This window comes from Squalius cephalus, assembly GCF_949319135.1.
Source record: "Squalius cephalus genome assembly, chromosome: 13".
In the NCBI taxonomy this organism is placed as follows: Eukaryota; Metazoa; Chordata; class Actinopteri; order Cypriniformes; family Leuciscidae; genus Squalius; species Squalius cephalus.
The window spans coordinates 13,609,255-13,637,215 of NC_137134.1; the positions used below are offsets into that span (position 1 = coordinate 13,609,255).

The 27,961-nt window shown below is 36.9% G+C and overlaps 2 protein-coding genes across 5 annotated transcripts in view; both read right to left on the reverse strand.

Moving 5' to 3' along the window:
* Positions 1-2,491: 2,491 nt before the first annotated feature.
* LOC307169101 (interphotoreceptor matrix proteoglycan 2-like) lies at positions 2,492-5,634 on the reverse strand. Its single transcript, XM_079889523.1, has 4 exons — positions 5,360-5,634; positions 5,033-5,275; positions 2,853-3,019; positions 2,492-2,718 (listed from the first exon to the last, which is right to left on the reverse strand). Exons 1-4 carry the CDS (start codon positions 5,439-5,441, stop codon positions 2,683-2,685), a joined length of 528 nt encoding a protein of 175 aa, XP_079745649.1. The 5' UTR covers positions 5,442-5,634; the 3' UTR covers positions 2,492-2,682.
* A 5,361-nt stretch (positions 5,635-10,995) lies between these two features.
* Positions 10,996-27,961, reverse strand: part of senp7b (SUMO specific peptidase 7b) — a 41,035-nt gene continuing 24,069 nt past the window's right edge. For 2 of the 4 annotated variants that reach the window (XM_079889962.1, XM_079889961.1), the window contains exons 10-22: positions 27,676-27,709; positions 23,378-23,587; positions 21,148-21,380; positions 19,189-19,271; positions 17,583-17,699; positions 17,384-17,503; positions 17,082-17,174; positions 15,451-15,587; positions 14,587-14,651; positions 14,416-14,459; positions 14,174-14,242; positions 12,211-12,361; positions 10,996-11,370 (exon numbers count right to left, since the gene is read on the reverse strand). In XM_079889962.1, the coding sequence (XP_079746088.1) occupies positions 11,224-11,370; positions 12,211-12,361; positions 14,174-14,242; positions 14,416-14,459; positions 14,587-14,651; positions 15,451-15,587; positions 17,082-17,174; positions 17,384-17,503; positions 17,583-17,699; positions 19,189-19,271; positions 21,148-21,380; positions 23,378-23,587; positions 27,676-27,709 (1,503 nt within the window). In that variant the 3' untranslated portion in view covers positions 10,996-11,223. Of the gene's footprint in view, positions 11,371-12,210; positions 12,362-14,173; positions 14,243-14,415; positions 14,460-14,586; positions 14,652-15,435; positions 15,588-17,081; positions 17,175-17,383; positions 17,504-17,582; positions 17,700-19,188; positions 19,272-21,147; positions 21,381-23,377; positions 23,588-27,675; positions 27,710-27,961 lie in introns of all 4 variants that reach the window. The other 2 variants (XM_079889960.1, XM_079889959.1) reach the window with 1 other exon arrangement.

Sequence of the window (27,961 nt, forward strand, 5' to 3'; positions counted from 1 at the left end):
CTTCTGGATTTCTTTCAGTGGTCATCAATGTAGACTCTGAGACAATGTCAACCTCTTCATGTGGAATGGTAACATCCGCTGTCGTAACAAGACCGTCAGTGACATCCTGTTTCACAGTGATCTCATTTGTGAGTTCAGTAGGTGAACTAGTGCTTGTCCCCAGTGTGTCCTCAAAGGATGTGGGAATAACATACTCATATTTTCCGGAAGTAGAATATTCTGGAGGTACATCAGTGGTCATTAATGTTGATTCAGAGACAATGTTCACCTCTTCATGCTGAATGGTAATAATTGCTGTGTTAATCGGACCAAGAGTAGCATCCAGTCCCACCTCCGGTTTGGATTCTAAATTAAGTTCTTCAGTGAATTCACTGGTGATTATTGTAGTGCTTATTCCAGGTGAATTCTCAAAGTTTGTGGGAATATCATACTCATATTTTTTTGAAGTAGAATCTTCTGGAGTTCTATCAGTGGTCAATAATGTAGACTCAGAGACAACATCAACTTCATGTTGAATGGTAACACCTGCTGTCTTAACCGGACCATCTGTAGCATCCTGTCCTAAATCTGTTTCTGAATGAAGCACTTCAGTAGAGTCACTAATGTAGGTGACTATTGTAGGAATAGTAGTGCTTATTCCTAATGAGTCCTCAAAAGTCGTGGGAATCTCATAATCATACTTTCTCGTAGTAGACTCCTCTGGAGTTCTATCAGTGTTCATTAATTTAGACTCTGAGACTATGTCAACCTCTTCATGTTGAAAGGAGACACCTGTTGTCTTAAATGGACTATCGGTAGCATCGTGTCCCAACTCTGTTTCTGAATAAAGCTCTTCAGTAAAATCACTGGTGACCACTGTAGGAATAGTAGTGCTTATTCCAAGTGAATCCTCAAAGGTTGTGGGAATTTCATAATCATATTTTCTTGAAGTAGACTCCTCTTGAGTTCTATCAGTGTTCATTAATTTAGACTCTGAGACTATGTCAACCTCTTCATGTTGAATGGTGACATCCAATGTTTTGACAGGACCCTCGGTAGCATCCAGTTTGACTTGCAGTTCAGTTTCTGAAACAGGTTTCCCAATGGCCTTACTTGTGAGTTCCAAAGGTGAACTAGTGCTTGTCCTTGGTGAAGCCTCAAAGGCTGTGATAAGATCAGGCTCAAGCGTCATTTGAAGCTCTGCAGCCATAGTGGTGATTAAGATTTGGTCTGTAATGGTCTGTGGTGTGGCATCCTGTGAATCTGTTACTGCCTCAGGAATCACAATACTGACTGGGTGAGGAAAGAGAAAGAAAGAGAAGGAGGAAGTGGCAGAGTAAATGTACGTCATAAGAGGTAGTTTGAGTCATTTTTGAATTTCATTTTGTAAATTGGATCCATAAATTCTATGCCGTTAATTATCTTCAGGATTGCAGGGCAAAACTCCAAGTACCCTATTGTTAAGGCTAAGCCCATGCACAAATAATTAGTTACACTTGACTAAATGGCAGAACTTTGTCTGAGGATCCTGACACCTTTACTTCATTACAAACCACTGAGTACATAAAATGGATTAATGTCTATTCTGAGAGCAGTGTATATCCTGAGCTAAAGAGCACTAGGTCTCTGTTGATATGACTGCAGGGTCTCATGCGGACATTTACAATACAGATGAATCAGAGCATAACTTTAATCAACAGACTGCAAAATCAGTCAATAGAAATAAGACTTTCTGGGCTTTAACTACTTATTTTGAAATATTTATAAACACAGGGAATGTGCATACAGATCCATTGTTTAAGAAGCATATTGTTTCAAAAAATGTTATAAACTAGACTGACCTTGTTTGGTTGTGGCCACGTTTGCTTGTGTTGGCGCAGTAGTCGTTGTCTGATGTCTGTGAGAAGAAGATTATACATGCTTTTAAAGGTCAGTAACATACCCCAAAACTAAAAATCTAACCTTCTTATTGGCAAATGAGTTTAGTTTTCTGTTTCAGGAAATGAACTGAACCATGAGGAGTGCTATGTCTCTAAAGCTAGCAGAAAGTGAACTGGCTTTAGCAGGGACTAAAGGTAAGGTTACAATTTTTGCAGTCTGAAACCACGGGTCTGTATTCAACTTTAACTAGTAATGGGTGTTTTTTTTTCTGCAAAGCATCAGTGTGTGCTCAGAATTAGCTGTCTTAGCTGCCTGGCTAAAGAAAGAATTGGTGTTTCGGATAATTCAATTAGTGTTAGGGTTCGGTTATATACAGTACATTACAATCTGAGTTCCACACTGGGCATTTGCATTTATATATATTTAGGCTGCAGGACCGTACTAGTTTATCTAACACTATGTTGTTTTGTGCCCTTTAATTGCCTGGAAGTCCTACCTGCATTCAGGCTGCCATGGGCTGGTGGGTACACTATCATAAGACAAATATAGGAATTGTGTGATTACACTGTTACTTTGGAAACAGTAGGATGTGATGTGGGTTCTTGTTTTTTTTTGTTTTTTTGTTGTTGTTGTCTATATTAACACATAATTATGGTAAATATGGAGATGTGCTGTGTTAAAGTTTGGCTGAAATTTGTGTGTGATGAAACTCAACACAATGTAAAGCCTGAAATTAAAAGTATTTTGCTTGCAATATTATCATATTTATGTACCATGATATTAACATGGTACTCCACGAAGGTAAATGTCTGTAAGCAGTTCTCACCTTGTTGATGTCATCGAAGCCGCTCCTACCCTCTGCAAAATATCATAAAAGTCAGTTTTCTTCTTTTTTTTCCGTTTGCAAGAATTTTCTGTATCTTTGAACCAAGTTAACAGTGTTGATTTGATAATTATTTGTTTGGTATCATTACATAGACAAGGATACTTACACTTGATATCAGAGCAAGGTGCTCAGCTGACTGGCTAAAGCTCCGGCCAATGTCAAACACGCTAACACTACTGTTTTGACATTTCCTCATCCAGATCTGGTACTCTTCTTTCTCGGGTAAACGATCCCAGAAGATTTTGAAAGCTTCCCAAACTGTTTCCTGGCACACTAAGGAACAGAAACAATTGCAAACATATACACATTCCAATAAGCATGCAAACCCATACAATGCAAACACACATACACACACTTAAATAAGTTGGGGGGAAATACCTATTTTCGACTAGTTCTGAATATTTTTACAATTCAGTTTGACAAAGTATCAATAAATAGTGTATAAAACAGTCAATCTATGTTAATTAGTTAATTAGCTTTAGCAACATGCTAACCTAAAACTGGAATCGGTCGCAAATTGAATCTCCAGAGCATTTTGCTAATTAAACAATGCACTTTGTAGATTTGCTGTCTATATAGTGAGCTCCAGAACACTCACTTATGAGGTTCAATTTCAGTGCCTGCCAGTGTAGACAGCAGACAGTTAGGCAGCTCACTAGATTTTGGAAAAGATCTAGTGAGAGAAACTATAAACAGTAGAGAAGAAATAATCTGCCAAAACACCAGCTATGAACTCCGCTGTAGTGGAAATTGACATCACTTATAATGGATACCCCTTTCATTTAGAAGACAGAAATAACAGAATTATTTCTTTATTTCAAAATTAAATAAAGAAAAAGCAATAACTAACATAATGGAAACATCTCTTATCCTTATCCACACACACGTCAATTGTTCCAGACAAAGTTTTCTTTTATTTCTCAGTTTGTGAACCAAAATTACTATTTTCGGTATGCGCCGCATACTTTCTCAATGTATCCAAGCAAGTGGAAAATTAAATGCGCAGATGGAGGAGGTTAACCCTTGCTAGACATTTTGCGGCTCCAGTCGAAATGTTCCACCTACATCTGCCCGCCATACCGAAAATGTATGACGACTTCCAGAACTCAAGTGCGTAGGAGGGCAGAGGTCACCAGTTTTCCTGGCAGAGCGAAGGATCTGATCACTGTCTACAGTGATTCAGTAGCATTGGGGACTTCAGAAGAGCGAGAGGGAGAAATGGGGAATTCTGGCCTTTCCTACTGGAACGACACATTTTGACAACATTTGACTAACAGTGCTAGACAGACACCTCAGATACTTTGCCAGCCACACCTTCGTTATCAGCTTTAAAGGGAAAGTTCACTCCAAAATAAAATGAAAAAATCATTATTTACTCAACATCATGTTGTTTACTCATCACTTTTGGTTTCCATATAACCAAAGTGAAAACATTTTTAAAAGTATCATATAAGTAGTTCAACTAACTTGCACGCTATATACAGTATTAAGCACAATATTTGTTTTTACATTTTTAGGGGAAATAATTCCTTTAGCATATAGTGGGGACACATTAATGTTTTATTTTTATTTTTAAATCAATTATTTACACAAATTGTTATGGTGATTATATAATTTGTAATAAAAAATGGTATTGAATTATAAAAATGCAAAATAGACACATTCATAAGTCGTTGCAGACTTTTGGACCCCACTGAACATGTAATAAAGCATCAGAGTGCCCTATAATAGGTTGCCGAGGCTAAATGTAATCAACTTTCCATTGACACACTGCAAGAATAACCTTTAAGTAAAATGGCAACACTTGTTTCACGAGTTGTCGTAATTAGATTCACTAGGGTCATCTGGGTCCTATTAATGCAAACAGCGAGAGACATTATTCTCAGCGGTGGTCTCCAGCAGGGGTTTAATACTTTGATACGTCTAACTTCAAAATGCTAATATGTGATCTTTAGAAAGAACATTGATGTGGAAAAGTGTGTTGAGTGCGTCTGAATATTTGTGCATGATTATATGTACGACGGAGACAAAGAGAGCGTGTGTGTCTGTCGTTTCGAAATCGTGGTTCAAATATGCGGTTACTTGGACGTTAATGAAATTGGGCAGGTTGGCTTAGTTTATTAATATTGATGAAAAGTAGAGCCGTATTTTTCTCACATAATGATCTCAAAGAGCATCCATTTACACTATAGAAGTCTTCTGCAACACACTGTACCTTTACAATTACCATTCTTGGCCACTATCCCAGAAACGCAAGTAAAACGGTAAGAAATGTCTGGTTCTTACCTCGCAGGTGAAAGTAGTTGAGATGATTCTGTACTGCCTGTTTCACCGTCTCATGTGAGCAAAGTTTAACTCCATTGGGGAACAGAAGGTCTCTCTTCCGTCTGGAGAGAGCCATTTTCCCCTCACCAGACACGTAACTCAATGTTTTACCTTTACCTGCCACCACTGAGCGATTCAAAACGTCATTGGCATCCAAAAAAGTTGTATATCCATTTGCTAAATAATCCTCATGAGTTTCAGCACCTTATGAAGAACGAAGAATACATGGTCACAAGATTGCAAGCATCACAAAACTCCTCAAGATCCATTTGTAGAGTAGATACATACCTGCATCAATGGAACAGTGTCCGGTCAACGAGAATAGTAACACCACAGCCCACCAAATGCATTTAAAAGGTACATCAGGCATAATGATTCCTTATTTCAGCACACTTTAGAGAAAAAGTCATCAATTTTTAGTTTACGAACAGCTGTCATTTAGGCATCCCTACTTGCAGCCCAAAAACTAATCAATAGAGTTGAATTAATTAGTCTGCATTGTCAGTACATCCTTTCCTTGTCACAGAGGGATGCGATCACGTAGCTTTGAGCTGACGTCTCCCCATGCGGCTTAGCAGATGGCTCTTTGGAAGATTTTTCTTGCCCACTAATCCTATTTGTTAATTCTTCTGAGGAAGCTTGTCGAGAAGTCAGTGATACTCTTTTATTGCTCACCTGTAGGATCCGTCTGGATGCAGAGACATCAATATTCTGATGTGTGGATTAATCCTGTAATTACTGGTCTGATCCGTTGATGAGTTCAATTATGAGAGTGGCTTCCTTGTGCTCCATGGCTGCTATTGTGTGCAATAGGATTTCAATCTGAAGAGAGTTGCAATGATATCACTGTACTTGGTTAATTGCGCAATCTACCGTGATGCTACAAGGAAAGATCTCTTGTTAAATGTTTGACTAGATGTGACATCTTCTAGGGTTATCCCTTTGTCTACAAGTTTGCCACGTGCTGTGACCAAACAGCTTACAGGGACTTCATCTTTATTGGGTTTTGGGTGTATTCCATCATGGCAGGGATAGTACGAACAGATGGGCACAAGCATGAGCCAAATGATACCAGGTTCGGTAAGGTATCAATGGGTTGGTGGAGGATATCAAAAGCAAAGCTGTTCATTCAACATATATCGAGTTAAATTTTACCATAAATTACACTTTGTAAAGAGAAACTTTGAATGTTGGCTTGGCAAAGCCTTGTCTGGAAGCTTATAGTTTACAGTCTGAAGGTTATGTAGGCGTTATGCAATTTGACAGAACAATAGATAGAACAATAGATAGATAGAACGATAGAATGATAGAGAGAACGATAGACAGAACGATAGATAGAACGATAGAACGATAGATAGATAGAAAGATAGATAGATAGATAGATAGATAGATCTTTTTGTTTAGATTAATATAGTTTTAAAGCAGAGTTATTTTAGTATAATGTATGTACTATAAATATATATATATATATACACACTATCATATTATTTTGAATAAGCTTATATTTGTATATTTTCAATTTTCATTTTAGTTTAAGTTTTAGTTTTTTTTTTTTTTAGTTTTCTGTTTCCTACATCATACTTCAGTTATAGTTTCAGTAATTTAAGTACTTATTTCAGATAGTTGGCAAAGCAACATTTTAAAGTTTTTAATAAAATTTTCATCAATCATTTATAGAGTATTTCATTTCAGCTTTATTTCATTTAATGGTAACCATTTTTAATCATTTCAGTTTCAGTGAAACAACAACAACACAGTTCTTAAAATAAATGTTTGAGTATTATTATGATGGATTTAAAAAGTTTTTTGGAGGGGGGGGGGGGGGGGGGGAGAGGTCTGCTTGTTATCCTGACAAGCAGACCTTTTGCAGTAGTAGGTTCCCCTTATCACTACTACTTTCTTCAGCAGGAAGTTGTGTAAGAGTTTAGGATAGATAGAAAGAGAAAGGAAAGGCTGGAGCAGGCCATCCCGGGACATCACCTATTGAATTCAGACAGACCACTCGACTCTACCTGCTTTTTTGGACTGCAACATTATGTCTGCCATCCAAGCGCAAAAGACAAAGTTAGTGACAGACCGCGACGGTGACATTTCAAGGTTTAATCATTAGACGTTATTTATTGGATAAAATGGTTAATAGTTGGACGCTCGCCCGGCGGATTATCCGGGCGGTTGTCCAGAGAGCCGGATAAAGCTGTAATCGTCACAGACACTTCCACTCACATTTACCGTACTTGCTTGATATGATTTAGCAGAAAGCCACTTACAGTTCATATGCACTTCTTAAATATTTGAACGGAGAGATGTTTTGTAGAAAGTCCTGGCTGCTCTTTTCCACTCAATGAACGTGAATGGGGATGGGAGCTATGAAACTGACTATATTCTGTGGAACAAAAACAAGATGCTTATGTTTTTAATGATTACATATCCAATGTATTGAATATTGTACAGCTTAGTATTATTTATATAATTAGTAATTATATCATTAATTATAAGTATTATAATTAATAACTAATAATAATAATAATAATATTATAATGATTATTATTACTAAAACAAGGATGTGAGTGGCCAAACTATTCTTAATTAATTTTGATGATATAACAATACGAATAATAATAAAAAGCACATACTATAGTTACTATAACCCTATAGTAAGTACATGTAGTTAATTCATATTAGTCAGTACTTAAATATATAATTACACTGTAAACCAGACACCTTAAAACAAATTGTTTTAAGGTGTCTGGTTTACAAGTGTAAACAATTAATTAAATAAATGATTATTATTACTATAAAACAAATATTTAATAATACTAATTATTATTAATATTAAATATTTTTATCAATCAGATCCTTCCTTGTTTTAATTGCTAGGACTGAACCTGAAACCAGTGGCCTAGTTGTCAGAGTAGATTACGGGGCATGAAACAGGGTTGAGGTATGTGTGCAGGATCCCGTCTTTTCAGAGGCTTTAATTCAGTTCTAATCTCAGAGTCTAGTCCAGATTAACTAATCTAGTGCCATTTAGTGTAAAGTTGCAGCACTGGGGCCTGACATTGCCTAAACCAGGCTACTTCCATTGTCAGACCTGATTAGAGGAAAGCCCAACAAAGATCCTAAATCCCACTGCAACATCCCAGTCAGACCATTACTTAAAGGTCACACACACACACACACACACACACACACACACACACACACACACACACACACACACACACACACACACACTCACACACACACACTCACACACACACACACACACACACACACACACACACACACACACACACACACACACACACACACACACACACACACACACACACACACACACACACACAGAGAGAGGGAGGGAGAGGTTAGAGCATTGATGTCCAGCTATGATGTGGGAGAGTCAGTACAGTTCTCCAAAATCATATACTGGAAACAGTGGGGTTCAAAAGTCTTCTATAATGCATTCTATTGAATTGTATATTTAAATATATATATATATATATATTATCAGCAAATCAATTAGATTGAAAAATGCATTCAAACTTTTTCTAAAAATTAAATAAAATGTTCGGGGGGCCTTTTTAGTGAGGCAAAAAATAAAAAAAGGAAGTAGCGGTTCTTGTACAGGTACAGCAATAATCTCTTAATTTTCCTTGCGGGAATCCTTTACTATCCTCAGGAATAATCTCCCAGTCAACAACATTTGAATTAGTGAGGGAAAGAGATGGCACCCTGCAGCGGGCAGCTTTAAATCCCATTCCCATCCAAACACCGCCCATCTGCTCCGATCGCCAACACTCGCCCACTCTCCTTCAGTCCCACTCCGTTCATGCGTATTCAACCGTATTACCCAATGAAGGATGAGCTTGATGTATAATACTCATATTGGGATGATATATATACAAAACGGACATCTCTGATTTCATCACATTTGGATTTTGGCCAAAACCTATTTTTGCCAACTAGTCCTAGGGTTTTCGCCCGACTGTAAGAAATAGTAAAAAAAAAAAATATTTTCGATTCACCATCGCGACAAAACATTCGAAGTGGGTGTGGCTCATTTTACTAAAATGGCTATAACTTTTGAACAAAATGAGATATTTTCACCAAACTTGGTACACATATGAGCAGAGTTTGGCTGCTTGGTAGCATGAAAAGAGGGATGAATTACGCAAACGTTAATCCAAATGAATTGAAAATGGGTACAGTCCCGTATCTTGAAAAACATGGCCGCCACCGAACAATGAAATTTGACAAGGTAAACAGAGGCTGATCGGAATGAAACTCGATGGGTGTTTGAATCATGAACCCAAAGGTCTGTGAGAATTTTTTACGCATGTGTGTATATGATTGTGGTATATTACGTGATGTTTAACACATACATACACACAATATTTATATCATATGTTAGGTCTCCTCATTCTGAACAATTTTGCATCAAGAACCACTAAAGCATGGTCATTTTTCTGCATAATAAAACACAACTCTTTCTATTTTGCATTCTGACATTATTTTTAAGACAATTAAGCATATTACAGCCAAATATGCTTTTTTATATTAGGTTATATAAAATTGACCCTGACACTCTTTGTAATTTTTTATTTTCTTTGAAATAGCCACAAATTGCACAGCTAGCAAATGTTTCCATTTACTACTAAATACTTTAATTCTTCGTTGTCATGCATCCAATTAATACAAGTCTAAATCTATAATTATTTTCTTTGGAAGCAAAATGCACATGTAAAACCAATCAGCGTGGGCCATCAAACCTTTTTCCAAGCGAATGCTTAAAGTAGCGCAGCAGGGGTTGATAATGCCTGTACAGTGAAAGCTAACTTTCATTTTCTTTCAAAAACTTTCATTTCTTTTCATCACTCTCCATTTTGAAAGTTTTCCATTAATGAAAAGCATTTTAAATATATGCCAGGTACTGGATAAATAACGTTTATTATTTTAGGAGGCAGTGAGGGGTCCAGCTGAGCTCTGGCCAACTCACACAAACATTAAGAGAAAGCAGGCCGAAGCTTTGTTTCAATTTAATCACAGACGGTCGTGTTCTCTTGTGCCTCTGGAAAAAGAACTGCTTTTATGTTCTTCTTTTGTCTTTAATGGACCAAATAACTTCATTATGGGGCTTCCAGAACTGCTTGAACTCTCAGGAACACAAACATGCTTGTTTGTAGTGATGGCACTATTGGTTCCAGCTGCGGCTGTCAGGGATATCTATTTAGATTTAGTGACGTTCAGTCAGTAAAAGCATTACGCCGAATAAGATCATTTGGAAATCTGCGGTTAAAACTCGACGTCTAAATCTGCTAAGGGAACAAGAGTTTTAAAAAAAAGTGACTTTTCACTATTATTTACAACAGGATCTGAGATTTTTGACAGAAAAGCAAAACATGTCAGTCTCTGAGTAACACAAACTTCATTTGGTAAAATAAGTATAATGACCTACGCAAAAAGCATTTAGAACATCTCGAGCACATTTTATAACTAATTACCCAAGCATAGTTCACCCCTTATGCATGTTATCACGTCCGTCAAAAACCTAGGCTTGTTGTCGGTTGGTTATACACTGCTGCTGTTGATTATTATTAGTAGTAAGTATGGACTTGCTACTGATAATATATGCACAGACACGTACGATACGCTGCTGCATGAATAGACATGCATAAATCCTGTAGCAGATCTAGACAGGTGGAGCTGGGGAGGTGGAGGGGTTCAAAGGAACTCTGACCATTTAAATGTTGAGAAAGCAATCTCATTGGCTGTAGGATCAGCATAGGCCAATCATCCGCCATGCGGAAATGATGTGATAGCTTGCAGATTGCATGTAAAGGACCTCTGCGCCCTGTAGAGTTTCATCACTTGAGTATATATATAGGTATGTATGAGGAATTAAAATAAGAAATTCAAACTCAATTTAAAATATTCAACTTTTTTTATTCAAGTAGACTAAATTTTTGTGCAGAAATCAATAAAACGGATGAAATTGAAGTCACGTTTAAAAGCCATTTTAATACAAATAAATACAAAGTTAAATTATAAATATATCCTTTCTCTTTTAATCAGTAAAAAAAACAAAAACAAACAAACAAAATGACAGGCCCTAATTGTTGTTTGTATACTGAGAGGACATTTTCCCGCTGTTTTTATTTGAGGCTGTGCTCAGCCCCGCCCCCTTGTCTCCGGTACAGCTGCAGCACCAGCTCCCGCAGCTCCCTCCTCTTCATGCGCACCTGATTCCGTGGAAACCAATGCTCCAGTCGCAGAGGGAGATCAAAGTGAACCACTGGATTCTGAGTGGAGAAAGTTTAACAAATCAAGGACCGATTTATGGCTTATCGCTATCGAGTCGGCACTTATTTACTTCACGGCCGCTAAAAAATACGTCCTATATAGTATGATAGTTATCTGGATATACTACATTCGCCATGTTGTCATTATCACGTGACCCATCAGTATCAGTTGCGTCGCTTCCCTGCCATTCATAAATCCTCTCTTGTGGCCTCATGGGATAGTAAAGTGTCCATCGTATCCACACTTCAGAATCTCGCAGGAAGTAGTAGGTCACCCGGGGACTTTTGCCTACTCTGTGAATTCGGACATACTTCATTTGTCACATACTGTTTTTCACCTACTATATAGTAGGGAAGTATGCGATTTCAGATGCAGCCTATGTAAAGCTGACATTTGGAAGCTGGTTAGGACACTGTAAAATAAAGTGTTACCTAAAAATCACGTGTTCTGCATAGGATTGTTTTTTGCGATGGTTCCGTGGCCTGGTATTAACTTTTTTTTTCTGCATCAACTAATTTCATACTTTAAAGTATGTCGTTTTCCATTTCTAGCGCAGTACATGCTTTACTACAAACTGGTGCTCAGTTCAAGGCTGCAAACAAAACAGGTGTAACTTGAGTTCCTGAGATCCCAATCTCTTACTTGCGTTACTGAACAGCTGAGTGCAAAATGTCAGGCAACTTGGATGACCAACGTTTCTCTAGTGCTGTAACGTTAGACTGTACTTTGACATTTAGAACTGAGGGAACTAAAAAGCATTGACCCGGTACAAAAAGCACCACGTAGGCGAGGTATCGGGCGAAAGCCAACATTTTGCTATCAGCTCAGTATGAAGGTACCTGTAGGAAGCTCTCCACGTACTGCAGCAGGTACAGGCCACAGTCGCTGCTGTTGTCCTGGAGCGGGACCCTAGAGAGACTCCCACTTAAGCTCTCACTGGTAAAAGTTCGAGCGCTTCCTTTCCGAACCTCCCATTCCACCTGCAGGTACCTGAGGGATGACATTCACAGGTAAACCACAGGGATGTAGTTCTCTGACATGATTGAACACAGTTAAACCTGTTCAGGCTAGGGCTGCATGATATATCAAAATAAAATCAATATCGCGATAAGGCTTAGTGTGATTGTCAAATTGTGCAGGCTGCAATTTAATAAATATATGCATATGCGCTAGGGGTGCACGATTCAGAAAATGTCACAATTTGATTCGATATCGATTTTTAGGCTCAAGATTCGATTCAAAATTGATTCTCAATTCAAAAAAACGATTCACAGTATGTAAATGTTAGGGGTGGGAATCTTTAGTCACCTCACGATCCGATCCAATTCCAGAATGATTCTTTACAGAACGTCCAGAACTTCTCTCACAGCGCATCCTGTGCAATGAAGCCTGTGAATGTCCTTGTAATTCGCTTCAACCTTTCCGAACTTATTAAAGATTATTTTACGGAAAGTTTGAGTGGTGTATGTATGTGTGTGAGGAATTGGAAGAAAGCAGATTACGGGTGTTTCTAAAGCAAACTCAGCGTCATCGCATATCTGGTTAAAAACTAAGCTCAGAATCGATTCTGAAATTTTCAGAATCGATCCAGAATCGTTGGAGAGAGAATCGCGATGCATCGATGGACCGATTTTTTCTCCCACCCCTAATATGTGCTACACGTTTCAGAGTGAAGTACCTGATATTAAGCGTGTAAATGAACACAAGCTTCACTCTGAAACCAGCAGTGCATATTTTTATTTGCTGGGAACTCGTCAAAATAAATAGTAATACTGCGAAATGAATAAATTGCATTTGTCAATTTTTATTTTACAGGGCTATAGTGTTTATATAGATATAAATAATTCAATAGATTTTAAATTTTTTTGTAATAATCACAATAAAATCTATTTTTATTATTTTAGTCATACTGAATTGGTCAAAAACTGTGGGAAAGTGGCCTATAAAAAGTATGAAAATATCTCAGTAGAGAGAATTATTTTTTATTTTTTTTACAATTGCTAATAAATTCAATTTATTGAATTTATGAGATCCACCAATAGCACACCACAACATGATGTTTTATTAACAAAGTTCGGGAGGAACACGTTCTAATGATCAAACAATCAAGTCATTCCAACCAGCTGTCAGCAATCAGTAATCAACAGGTCCACTCAATCAGCATGATTAAAGGCCTATAAATACTCACAGTCGACTCACCCATTATCCTTGACAGTTTTCAGCATCCCTCCACCACCCCATCTCCTCACACTTACCTGGTTATCTTCCTAACCAAGAGATACGGGGGGAGTACTCTGGGTTCGGGCCCAATTTCCGAGCTCGGAGCCCTCCCCCCGGACAGCACGCCAAATACGCATAACTATTTATTCTCTGATCATTTGTAAGTGTGAACTCGTGAACATCCAATCAATTCCTGATGGACAAAATCAAGTCCTCCCTTCCTGTTTCACTCGTAAATACGTCACAATTTAAAAGAATAGACTATCGCGCCTTCCGTTTCAAGCCGACTTCAGTCTTCAGAGTACAAAGCAATTTTTCAGCCTTTTTACTTACAAAAAATTTACTTAAATATAAAATTACCCCAGTCACTCATTAATGATTAATTCTTTCCACAAATAGCTATTCAAGTCATCTGGGGAACATGTATTTTTTTTTATACCGCAGAAAAACTAAATTGCATTGTCAGTTTAATTTCCAATATCATGCAGCCCTAGAGGAAATACAGTTAAACATCAATACAAATAACAGCAATTGCATAAATCCATTCCCGTAGTTGTTATTGCATTCCGGTGAATGACTCACTCTCGTAACAGTGTGTAGATCCGCTGGTGGTAAGACAGCTTTAGAGAGTCCATGACCAGAATACAGGGCCTGAGGTTCAACCGGGGAAACAGACAAAACAGCGGATCAGATAACGGGATCAGGAAACCATCTCACCCGAGGAGCCCTCTTTTAGCACGGCAGGTTAATACAGTGTCGTGAAGTATTTGACCCCATGATATTTGCCCCCTGAGATCCAAGATCAAGAGATTGAAGATTTGTACCTCCTACAGACGGTCTCTCTTGTGCAACTGTGTGCAGTGCAATCCTAAAAACACACACAAAGACCCATCAGATTCCTTCATGCTGTTTTACTGTACATGAAAATCAGTTAATAAACTCAAACTGTAACTGATGATATCTGAGTATTTAAAATGTGTGTGTAGTGAGATTACCGGTAGGTCGTGTGATCTCGGCTCACTGGGTTTCGATCCCTTTCCTTTTGGCTGCTGTGAATTGTCTGGAATTACAGAAAAGAAACGTTATAAATGTATTATTATTATTTTTTTTATCTTTTTTTTTTTGTGTGTCTGTTCTGCAAGTTGGTTTCTCTTTACGATAAGGGCACAAAATATATGTTTTCTTTGGAGTGAGAACTATTAGATATGTTTAATAAAATATTTTATTGTTTAACCAAAAAATGATCTTTCATGAAAAGAGAAAAAAAAGACTAATAGAGAATAACTTCAAAATTCATAATTAGTCTGACAACAATGGCACACACACACACACACACACACACACACACACACACACACACACACACACACACACACACACACACACACACACACACACACACACACACACACACACACACACACACACACACACACACACACACACACACACACACACACACACACGCAACCCTGTTACTGTTCAATTTTACCTGAAACTCTGACCTACGAAGTGACATCTGAAATAAATATTAATGTTATTTACTGTTTTATTTAATATTTAATAATTATTTTGTAAATGCTATAGTTAGTAAATATTATTTAAAGAACAAATTAAAAAAAAAAAATAAAAAAAATAAAAAATCTTGCACAAAGTTTACAGTTAATTGCATTCATCAACCTCAGCTATTGAACTCTGATACCAATTATATTTTTTAATAAAAATAAAAAAAAATAAAAAAGGGATAGCATAATCAAATTTAATAATCAATTCAACTTCAACCTTGGTAAAAAAAATAAAAAAATTAAATAAAATCATATATAAATACATACATACATACATACATATTTGAGTGATACCTCTTTGACATTCCCCTGCTGAGCTCCCTTTGGCTGTCTGGCTCCCATCCCGGGACACAGGGCCTTTGTCTCTCCACTGTACGTACTGAGTCCGTTCCAGACCGGGGAAACAGATCACCACGAGGTACCAGTGAGCCCTGGACAGACAGTAAACAGAGAAAACAGCAGAGGAAGTGGAAGTCAGTGATCTGTGATAAAGCCTTATTTCCATCGCCAAAAACATCCTGTAGCAGTAGGTCTGGACACTGATACTGTTGAAAAAACAACAACATTTGTTCTTCTTTTGATGTTATTCAATATAAACATAATATTTATGCATCTGCTCTGAAATGACCAAAAAAAAAAAAAAAAATGTACCTACATATATTTCAACTAAAACTGTTATGCTATAAAATAACTATAAAACTATATACTAATTTGAATCTGCTAAAATTCATAAGAAATATTAACATTAAAATGTATTGAATGCTGAATATTGAATGTATTATTAAACATTATATTATATAATGGCATGCAAGATTTTTTAAGATACATTTAAATGGATCATTTGTTAATGTACGTTAATAGTAATGTATCAAGATACTAAGGATTGCTCATGCTAATTTGCCACATGAAAGTGCATTCAAATATGAAAATGAACAATTCGCCAGCACAATCATTGTGAAAGCACTGTGCATATTTGCTATTTCACCCAGTCCTAGAACAAGTAATGCCTGAACTGGGAGAATGGACATCCCCAAGCTTTGTGAATCATCTGTGTGCTATGTCCTCCATATGTGAGTGTGTACATGTCCGTTTCAGTGAATGTCCTAATGTGCCAATTTGCTTTTATGAGAACATTGAGTACGATGTCAGAATTCCCTGTTCCCTCTCTATTAGAATTACAGACTTGTTTGACCTTGTTAAAGTGATTTATCCTCTCGAACATAAAGCACAATCCATTATCCTGCGCTGTTCTCAGATATTAAACAACGCTGAACATCTAAATGGGGCTTCCTCGTTCAGCTTGGTCATAAAAAAAAGAACAGTCTGTAACGTGAGTTTAAGATTTCCTAACTATTTGTGAGGATTTGTTGATGGTCTCTATTAGTTTTGTCTCTTTTCACTTGTTGGGAATTCGCTCTGTTCCAAAACATCAAGTTTCTGGAAATATTGATTATAAATAAACATACACACTACTGTTCAAAAGTTTAGGATTAGTAAGATTTTATTATATTTTTATTTTTTTTAAATAAAGGAACACTTTTATTCAACAAAGACACATTAAATTGATCAAAAGTGCCAGTAAGCACAACATTGATAATAATAATAAATGTTTCTTGAGCATCAAATCAGCATATTAGAATGATTTCTGAAGGATCATGTGACACTGAAGACTGGAGTAATGATGCTGAAAATTCAGCTTTGATCACAGGAATAAATTAGCCTACACTTTTAAAATATATTCACACAGAAAACAGTTTCTTTTAAATTTAATAATATTTCACAAAATTTCTGTTTTTACTGTATTTGTGATTTTATATATATATATATATATATATATATATATATATATATATATATATATACCAGTATTTGGTGTTCATCTGAATCGTGCACATGTGTGTTTTACATTTAAATTCTCCACTTACTCCTGATTAACGGGTATAAAAAGGTAGTCTTTGCTAAAGATGTCCACGTGACGGGTCCATGTTCTAACTCTCTGATGTCGTCTGTGTGGGGCTCTGTGGGAAAACACCACATGGACATTCCCATCAGCACGAAACTCACAATTTAGCAAGAAATTTAGGAATTCACTTTAACTTTAGGGTGTACTGTCACTTTAAATGCTTATACTGGATTTAAAGAGACAGTACACCCAAAAATGAAAGTTCCTTTAGTGATTCTTGCTGGAAACCAAAGACTGTAAAAAGGTCTTTGAGTGATTTCTTACGTGCTGCCGGTCTCTTCCGGGCAGCTAGTGTCTTTTCGAGTAAGTTGTTTGTAGAAGAAGCTGCTGAAGATGTGAGATCTTTCGGCCACATCCTTGTCGGCTCTTTCCAACAGAAGGTACCTGAAGGGAGTATTCAGTAGTAGGGTAAGGGAAAATATTACATCACATTTCACAAGCTCAGAAGTACCGTTGGACTCACTTGAGGTAGAAGTCGATGATGACGTCGTTGAGAAACTCGCCATCCTTGAGGCACTCCAGGTCCTCGGTTGTCACTGTAATGCCGCCCTTGGAGGGGGGAGGTGGGTACTGGATCAGCCTGGTGGAAAATTTTCAAACAAACTGTAACTTCAGCTTCCAAAAATAAAATCCTCTTTGCTAATCATGACATATCAATATTGACTTACAAATTAAATCTTAATTTCACTGCCTGTATGGAAACTTCAACAACTTGATGGAAAGTTAGTGGTATGGAAACCTCTCAAAAGGGCCAGGGAACGTCAACGTTTGGGTTCCAGCTACTGAGCTTATGGCTTAATCATTGCTTTCAGAAGAGAAATTAAAGGTGAAATATGTCATTTCTGCACCTCTAGTGGCACCAAAAAGAATTGTAAAAATAATGGCAAGTTAAAACAAGTTTTAAACACGTTTTTAAACAAGTTTTTTTTCCACGTCTTCCATTGTGCGGATAAACAGGCAGTCCAACCTAAAACTAAGGTAAGTCAATCAATATAAATAAATATGTATGTTTTCTTTGAAACACAAATAGGTAATTTAACCAGTGTTTATCATATAACGGGACGCATTCATCTTTCTAAAGACTGGTTGTAAATTAGAAGATTAAGACATTTTAAAACAACGTTCATATAGTTGTGTATAATGTTTTTTTTTGTTGTTTTTTTTTGCTTCAGTAAATATTTTCCAGATTTTTTTTTTGATTGTAATGCAATGACAATATAAAAAGTCAATTATTTAATTCTGCAAACAACATTTAGAAAAGAGTGGTGCAGGGATAATGTATTTTTGTAGGTAAAAACCCAGAAACGAGTTCAAATTTTAGCCCTTCCGTTTCCATCGTCCCAAAGTCAATGGGTTTTTTGAATGGGTTTTTGGTTAAATGGCTGAAATAAGGTCTGTGGTGAACACAAGCTCAAGTTACTTTCACGTTTTTTTTTTCTATGGCATAAAAAACATCAGTAATACCTTGTGATTTTTAAAGATTTTACTTTTTGCCAGGGACATTAATCATCATCATCAAGTAAACTCATCTTCTCACTAGTCCGCTCACTAGCCTCGTTATGTTTAGAATAACGCTCTTGCAAACTATTATAATGCAAACATTCAAGAAATTATTTTTAAAAATATGAGACTGAAAGAGTTGTTGAACCTTAACGACGGTGACGTTGAAGTCGTGCGACCGTAGAGTAGTTCGTTTATAGTCTACGATTAGCTTTTTCCTTCTGGCGATTGCATTTAGGCTTCAAAATTCTGAAGTTGTGTTCATTTGTGAAGATTATCATGATGAATAAAAAATGCAAGAATCATAAACTTTTCTTGATCACAGAGCTGATTTTCGGCAATAATTCAAAAACCGTTGAAAAAAATCCTATTGAGTTTTTGTTGAGGGAACCAAGATGATGCGAACTTCCAGGCTGACCTACAAAAATACATTACTTAAGCAATCTATATCACATTTTTGTATAATTTTAAATGAGTCTGTATACATGAAAATAAATAGCTGCCTTTATATTTTAGGAAATACAGTATCATCATATTGGGGGGTACTTGGCATTAAACATCAACAGTACCTGCGGGCTAAGCTCTGTTGCCGGCTGTTGCTCCGGAGAGGTCTCCTGACCGTCGGCAAGCTGCTGGTCCCACTCACGTTCTCCTGTAGGGGAAAAGTGAACAGGGTCAGATCACTCTAAACAGTTGGTGGTACTCCAAACACCTGTGGTTGGAGAACCCGAACCTACTGACCTTCTCATTAGCTTCGGTTTCCACTCGAGCATGCAAATGGAATTGGATTTTGTTGAAAAGAGGATTGTAAATATGGGTTGGGAAAATGTAAAGAGAGCAAACATGATATACTCAAAGTGGCAGTGGCGATATGGGTTCAGAAAAAGGAAAATGAAAAGTGTGAAGAGCGACGCCATGTGCTCTCTTTAAGGCGGATAGCCGGGCTCCATTTCTGTTGAGCGCTGAGCCAGATCATAAAACGCAAGAAAAGAAAGAAAGGAGAACGCGTCTGAGGTGGCCTACTTCCATCGCTGCCAGCTGGCAACCATCAAAAGCGAAAAAGAACGTGTCACACCCCAAGAGCCCTGACGCCCACACGCAGATGTTGCCCCAAAAAAGACCTACATGCGTACTAAAGTTGTAGTACCCACAAATTGCAGCAGCCGTGAGCCCACGCACACGTAATATAGACTCTGGAGAGAGTGACACAATGGCCACTTCCACAGATCCAGAGAGAAAGGGAACTGCTCAGCTACTATCCCTAAAAGCAGCCAACTTTCCTTCTCCGTCTCATATCTACACACCAACACAGCCTCCATGGACCATGGCTAACCTCACTCCTGCTCTTATATTGGGCCGTATAATTCCTCTGGTGCCTCTATCATGCCTGCACTCAAGCAAGTTCCTGCCAATATCTGGCCAACCCATTGAACACTGGAAGAGGAAGCAATGGAGAGGGGCATAGGAATGGATAGATGGACAAAAAAAATGAAGGCATGAGGGAATGAATGAATGTATTTTTGGACAAATAAACTGAAGGAGGAATGGATAAATGAATAGATGGATGGATGGACAAAATAAAGGAAGAATGATGAAAGAAACTGAAGAGCAGATGGATGGACAGAGTAAAAAAGAATAGATAAATGGATGGATGGATAGAAGGATGAATGAAGGATGAAAAACTGAATGGATGGACAGAAAAAAGAAAAGGAGATGGATGGATGGAAAAAAAAAATAATGGAAGAAAGAAACAGATGGATGGATGGATGGATGGATGGATGGATGGATGGATGGATGGATGGATGGATGAATGGATGGATGGACGGACAGAAAAAAGGAACAGATGATGCACTGGTGAATGGATGAATGGATGGACAGGCAGACAAAAAAAAGGATAGGACAGACAAGATGGATGAATGGAAAAAATGAAAAATGGAAGAAAGAAATGGATGGAATGGACAGAAAAAAGAAACAGATGATGCACTGATGAATGGACGAATGTATGACAGACAGACAAAAGAAAAGGAAGGATAGGATAGACAAGATGGATGGAAAAATTAATAATGGAAGAAAGAAAAGGATGGATGGACAGAAGAAATTATAGATGGAAGGACAGACGGATGGACAAAAGAATTGATGGACAGACTAAAGCATGGATGCCAGGAACAAAGGAACAGATGGATAGACGGACAACCAATGTTTGGATGGATGGATTAAAGAATGGATGAAATGATGGATTGGATGAATGGATGCATGGATAAAAGGATGGATGGATGGATGGATGGACAATGAAATGGATGTTTGGAAGGATGGGTGGATTAAAGAATGGATGAAATGATGGAAAAACAACGGATGGATGACAGACGGACAGACAAAGGAATGGATGGATGGATGGAAAGACAAATAAATCGAAGTGTGGAAGGATGTATGGATGGATAAAATAATGACCGGATGGAATATATTAGATGGAAGGACCAATGGATGGATGGAATGAATGGATGGATGGACAGACGGATGTGTGAGCTGACCTTTGCGGTGTCCTGTCCAGCGTCCTTCACGTTTTGTCCCAGCAGTGAGAGGAGGTGTTCGCCCCGTGGGTGATAATGAAGCTGATTCAGCCCATCCGCCCAGGACAGAGCGTTACTCAAAGTTTCCTGACCGTATTTCAGGCCAATCACGTCCATGAGGGACGCCAACAGGGCCGTCTGAAGATCCTCTAACTGACCAGTCAACACCAGCAGGACAAAAGGACAGGCCTGTCCTGGAAAAACAATAGAAGAATACAAACCACATTTGTTCATTTCTTTTTTTATTTATTAATTGAGTTTGTTTCATTTGATTCGTTTGTCTGCAGCATTTAACTCCGATCAGATGGTGGATGATCCATCTAGAAATGCTCACTGGGTGGCCAAAATTAATAATAATAATAAAAAAAAAGTTTGCTAACACACATACACGCCACATAATAGAACTAGAAAACACATGAGCACCAGACTGAATGAATTAATCTTTTAATGGCCGCCGATCACACACACACACGCACTGCAGGTAATGCCTGTATGTTAATGCTTTAATACTGGTTGACGGCTCGTCACACAAGCTTCGATAACCGCATGGTGCCATTAAAACTGGCTGCGCTCTCATTACAGAGATCAAGGGTGTGTGTATAATGTGTATACTAAGCAGGGTGATAATCAAAGCCAATTAGAAAATAGGGTTAGATGTTTAATATACAGTTATGACTAGCAGGATTTTAGACCACTGTTCAATGTTATTATTATCATTAATAATAATAATAACATTGAACAGTGATATTATTATTATCATTAATAAATGTATTGGTATGCTGTTTATTGTATAAATATTGAACATGTTATTGAAAATAAATCACAATAAAGAGTATAACAGCTCGTAAGTAAAGATGTTTATAGTAGGATTGTACTATTTCTGATTAAAAAAAAAAACGTAAATACATTTTTTAATAAAAATAAATATTATTATTATTATTAGATTAAAAAAAATATTGAAAAAATAAAAATCAAGAATTTAAGGGACAAATTAAATAAGATTACAATACTAATATTACTGGGTGTCTTCATTTCTTCATTTTCAAAAGGTCAAGCTTTCATTTTGGCAGAAAACCGCAGGGAGCCCTTAAAGTTTCTATTTTGTTGACAAAAGCCGGTTTATAAGTGCTTCGCATTACAAGTTTGGGAAGATATTTGGTGCATGTTGCGTTACCAAATGCAAGTTATAAGTGAACTTTTACATTTACTGTGAACTGAGCCGCTTTGAGACGCTGAAAACATCGAATCATGAGCGGTTTGTGTGTAAAAGAACACAGTGCCACACTTCACTCTGAAACACGCAGCGCACATAACTACTGAATTAAATCACAGTCATAGTGATTTGATAAATCGCACTAAGCCATATAGCGATTTCATTTTTATTTCGATTAATCAGCCCTCATTTATCATTAACTAGCCCTAGTTTAAAGTTTCTGAGTAACATCGCAACTTGGCGCATTAATATAAAAACATATATTAATAATACAACTAATAAAAATTATTATAAAATATTTAAAAAACTATGAAAAAAACAGATCTGCTTTAAAATTTTCATTTTAGCACAACTACAACAGTGCAATAGCTACAACTACATATGTACCATGTTCTTTATGTACCATATTTATGGTATTTATTTATAGTCATTAGTGAGATGTTTACTTTATTTTGATTCTTGATTACACAAGATAGTAAATGTGACTTTGATATCCATCAAGACAAGCCTTAAGTTCGACACATGCCGCGTACAACTGATTTTCTATACTCTACAAGATGTGAGAGGGCAGCACTGAGTCATATCTTTTACAAGACATTCGCTCCGAATGATAGAAGAAAAGTAACGGATACGCAGTCGCAAGCAAAGTTTAGAACAAGAACCAAAACAAAAACGATGAATGCTATGCTGCTTTGTTTTGTTTTTAGAACAGCGTGTTGTTTTGTATCGTTCGTTCTGCACTCTTCTACGACTACTGCATATTGCCACCTAGTGGACGCTTCTGTCTTAACATTCACCTTGTGCAAGCACTTATGTATGCGTATCATCCACGTAAACAAAAATTGCCATTCGCGGGCAGTTAATGACAAAAATTACGTCGCGCGGACCATCGTGGAACGCGGACGGTCGAAGTATTCTTTGGGCTTAACTGCAGCTCATGTGGATCCATTCCAAGAAATCTCCAGTACAGGCCCTCACCTGAAGTGTGTACTGTGTGCAGCACAGACAGCTCTTTCTGAAGAAGCCTGGATTGAGCATCCGACACCACGAGGAAGAGGAGAGAAGGGGCGGGCTCTTCCGTGCTCGATAACAAACCGCCATCACGGGACAGTCCGCCATCCCACACGCCGTACAAGCATAGCTGAGAGCATGACACGCTAACGGCTACCTCACCCTCTCCATCCACACCTACAAATACAAGAAACAAGCAGGATTATTTCTCTTTGGTTACAGATATTTTCAGGGGTTAAAGTGAAAAAAAATCCTGAGCCTGAAATTTTTTTGTGTGTGTGTGGGGGGTGGGGGGCTTCATTGGCACCATTTATTTTCAAGCATGTTAATGCCATATTTTTATGAATGAAGACCAGTATCACTGATATAGCTACTTATGTCTCAATGAAAATTTATTTTTCCAAACTTTGAAACATTTATTAGGCTTAAAAAAATATAACAACTTTTAATTTAAGTGAACTTAAAACAATCCTCACTTAAACCCATAATAAATGTCATTTACCTGTACCTTACCTGTCTAACCGATGTGAATTATATAGAAATTGAATACGTTTATAAAACAGTCAGCACTGCATAAATTATAAATGAAAAATAGATTAATCCTTAAGCGTTGAGCAGTTAGTAATTTTCTCTGTTCCCATTGTTCTTTGGTTAACTTTACTAACAGAGAGAATTGCTGTCACTTTAATACCCGCCGCTGCTGACAGGATCTCACGCATTTCATTCTCTACTCTTTACTTCCATTTAAGATTGTATTTAACTCATTTGACTGTTCTTGTGAAGATACTCGACAAAACTGACATTTTGGCATAAATGTATGTGTGTGTTATGGTTCGTTCAAGCGCCAAAGAGAACTCGATGGCGCGCTGTCGACTGCGATACTGGCGCGTGTCTTTCTGTGTGTGTGTGTGTGTGTGTTTCAGGAGGACGTTCACTGACAGCGCGCTCTCTTTTATCTTCTCGCGCATTGATAGTTTAAAACATTTGCGTGAAGGAGAGCATGATCATATAACCCAAAGGATGACAGAAAGAACGGACGCTGCGATAAATATTTAAACACGTTAAAGCTGGACAAAAATTAATCGCATGCGTTTACGTTGTCATACATTGCTGACAGAAAATGCTGCGGTTTAAATTGGACTCGTTTTCATGGTAGGCCTACACAGAATGTTTTTTTTTTTTTGTAAGCTACACAGACTATTTAATTAAATATTAAAATTAAATAAGTCTGAAGTTACCAAGCATCAGTGTATGTTAACGTTAGCTCAGTTATCAACAGGTGTAGACAGAAAATATGATTATCCTGACCTGAGCTAATTTACTGAATCAACCAACTCACATCTCCTTTCTTTCTTTTCATCCATGATGACATTAAAGTCACCTGTTGTTGTTTCTGGCGTTTCATCACTGTCTGTGCCGCAACCGCTGCTTGCTCATTAGAACATTCAGTGAGCTATTTTACACAGGCTCGGTCCTGCTCCTCCGTGGCAATGACGGCGTGCGGTTAAACATCATAACAAACAAATTTGAGTGGGGGTTGGGGGGACAACGGGATTTTGGAAAGTGTCCCCATAGGAAATTACGCCCGTGGGTAGGACATCATCCCCAAGCTTCATGAACTAGCGCTCCTTTCACCGACAACGTATAAATCTCAATCACACTGTGTTGCCAGGCCCCGCCCTGCTCTGCTTCTGATAGGCTTGTAAGGCTTGTAAGGTTAGTAAGAGCTGCGTTCCTTTCATATGATTGGTAGGTGAAATCAATTGACTCGAAAATATTAAACCGCATGCAAGTTCCAAATTGTTTTTGTTTTTTTTCTTCCTCACGGCCGCACGCCGGAGATCCGGCACGGTGCCGGAATACTTTAAGCCCTGTATTTTAAATATAGTGTGACGAAGCTTCGCTAAAAAGTAAAAACAAAACTGTCGAGTAAATGATTCAATGATTTGCTTAAAACATGCAAAAAGACACTTGTTGCAACAGCCGATGTAACCTGCAGAAAAACACTAAACAAATCTTTTCGGTGAACGGACTCAAAAAGGATGGAATGAATCAGTGATCAACACCATTACTAGTCAGTGCTAGATAGTATTAGATGGAAGGACAAAAATTTTACTTTAAGTCAACATTTGTGGTGTATTTTCCTGTTGAATTTCCGGTTTATTTTGTTAAAGTCGACATAAAATCAAAATTGGCCTATTTACTAAAAAAAATATTTTAATATTTCATCAAAATGTATAACTAGCTCGTCCTCCAAAGAGACTATCCTATTCCGTGGACGTCACTCAATGACCAATGAACTTCGCAATGTTAAAAAAGTATGTTCTGTATAGTATAAATGTGTGTAGTATGAATGAAATCTGGACGTACTAAATTCATCATGTTGTCATTGTAACATGACCTACACATTCATAACTTCTCTCCCTCCTTTTGGAATTTCGTTAGAAATAGTAGGTCTAAACTCTTAAAAGTTGGAAATACTACTCTTTGTTCGTACTGATTTTTTGCTTACTATATAGTAGGCATTTTCTAACGCAGAGTTAGTCTGCACGTGTTAATTATTAAAGCATAATGCTAACCAACAGCCAAATAGCTACTTAGCCACTGATTTAACAAACTAGAAATGGTACATTCTAGTACGGAAAAACAATTTGTTGCGATCTAAAGTGCCACCATATATTTTCTCTTGTTAAATATCCTCTTTCCCTCAGAAAGCCACAAACCTATCCCGAAGGCTGCATAACTTGGCACAAATGATGTGTTGTATTGTCTCTGGAGTGGGTAGCTTATGTACAAAGACCATAGAAAGCTAAGAATAGAGAGCCACTTGTCTGAAACCCTCATAAGCATCTTATAAGCATCTTATACACACACACAAGTGCTCTATTGAACACATTCAGTAATACTGGGATGACTAAAGTCACGCAAATACGTTCTCTGCTCTTCCTCTGTCTCACACACATAAATAGAGCCTTAATCTGAGCCGTCTTAACGGGATAGGAGGGAGAGAGGGAGAGAGGGTCACAGACAGTTGAGGAGAGCTGTCACCCGGGACAAAAGAGGGTGAAGGGTCAAAGAACTCTGCAGTCTGCTGGACGCTGATCCAATGAGCGAATCGGGTGTAATTACACTTCTGGGCCACATGGGGCAGTCTTTGCATATAAACTATATATAAATCATCAGAAATGCTCACTGGATGTTTAAATTGTAAATCATTATTACACTAACTCACTCTTCTCTTTGCTAACATGCACGTGTTGTACAATATAATGTGAAACACCTGCTTAGACGAGTCTAGTTTTCAACGCTCTTCCCAGCTTGAGCACCAGACTGAATAAATTAGTCCTTTACAGTAATGGTCACACACACGCACACACACACACACACACACACACACACACACTTACAGTTAAAGTTATAAAGTTACGAAAAAACTTTTAAAAAAAGTTAAAAATATATATTTTATATAATTAGATAATTATAAATAATTATTAAATAAACTATTAAATGATTAAATCACTATGTTTACATTTATAATTTTAAGCTATAATTGTATTTTTTACATTTATTATTTAATATTCATTTTAAAATATATATATTTTAAATTGTATAACTAAATGTAAATATATTATCAAATAAGTATTAAATAAATTATTAAACATAAAAAATTAAACATATTACATAGGTGTAAGCATATTAGCAAATAAATAATTACATCATTTTATATTTATAATTAAACTATCATTTGAATTTTTTAACATTTACTATTTGATATTCATTTTAAAAATATTTTTCAAAATTATATAAGATGAAAATAGGTTATCAAATAATTATCATACAAATTATTAAATACATTATTCCATTAAATAATTTAATTTAACATTTAACAATTACATTTAATTGAAATTGAAAAATTCAATTGTACACGTATTATTTAATATTCATTTTAAAGTTATTTTTAAAATAATATTTTTATTTTATACAATTCGGTGTAAATATATAAAATTAATAATACTTATATTAATAATAAGTAATAATAAATATAATTCATTATTACATACTTTTATAATTAGCCTTACATTGTATTAGTATTATTGTTAATTACTATTTAGTATTTAGATGTATTAATTATTTCAAAAGTATTCATTAACTTAGATGTTGATGGTCAGGTATCTTCTTTCTAGCTTGTTCTTTCTCCTCATTTCTCAATCCCTATAATTTGTTTCCTAAAATAACATCAACAACATATTATTACTTGTAAATACCTTTCAGTGGTACAGAGATTCCTTCATCTGTGATCTATAAAAGAAAGAGGGAAAACATTGCATTAAAAGAAAAGCCAAACATGAACGGGACAACAAGTCTGTCCATTTAACAGATTGAAGATATAAAGAGTTATTCTGCTGTTATTGTGCCACAGATGGAAAAGCAGAAAGGAAGAAAGTCACATTAAAAGTGGTTAATGAAACCAAACCAGAGAAGAGGACGTTCACGCTGGGATTCGTTCTGATAAAGACAACAAACGCTTGACACTTTCTATCCGTTCCAAAA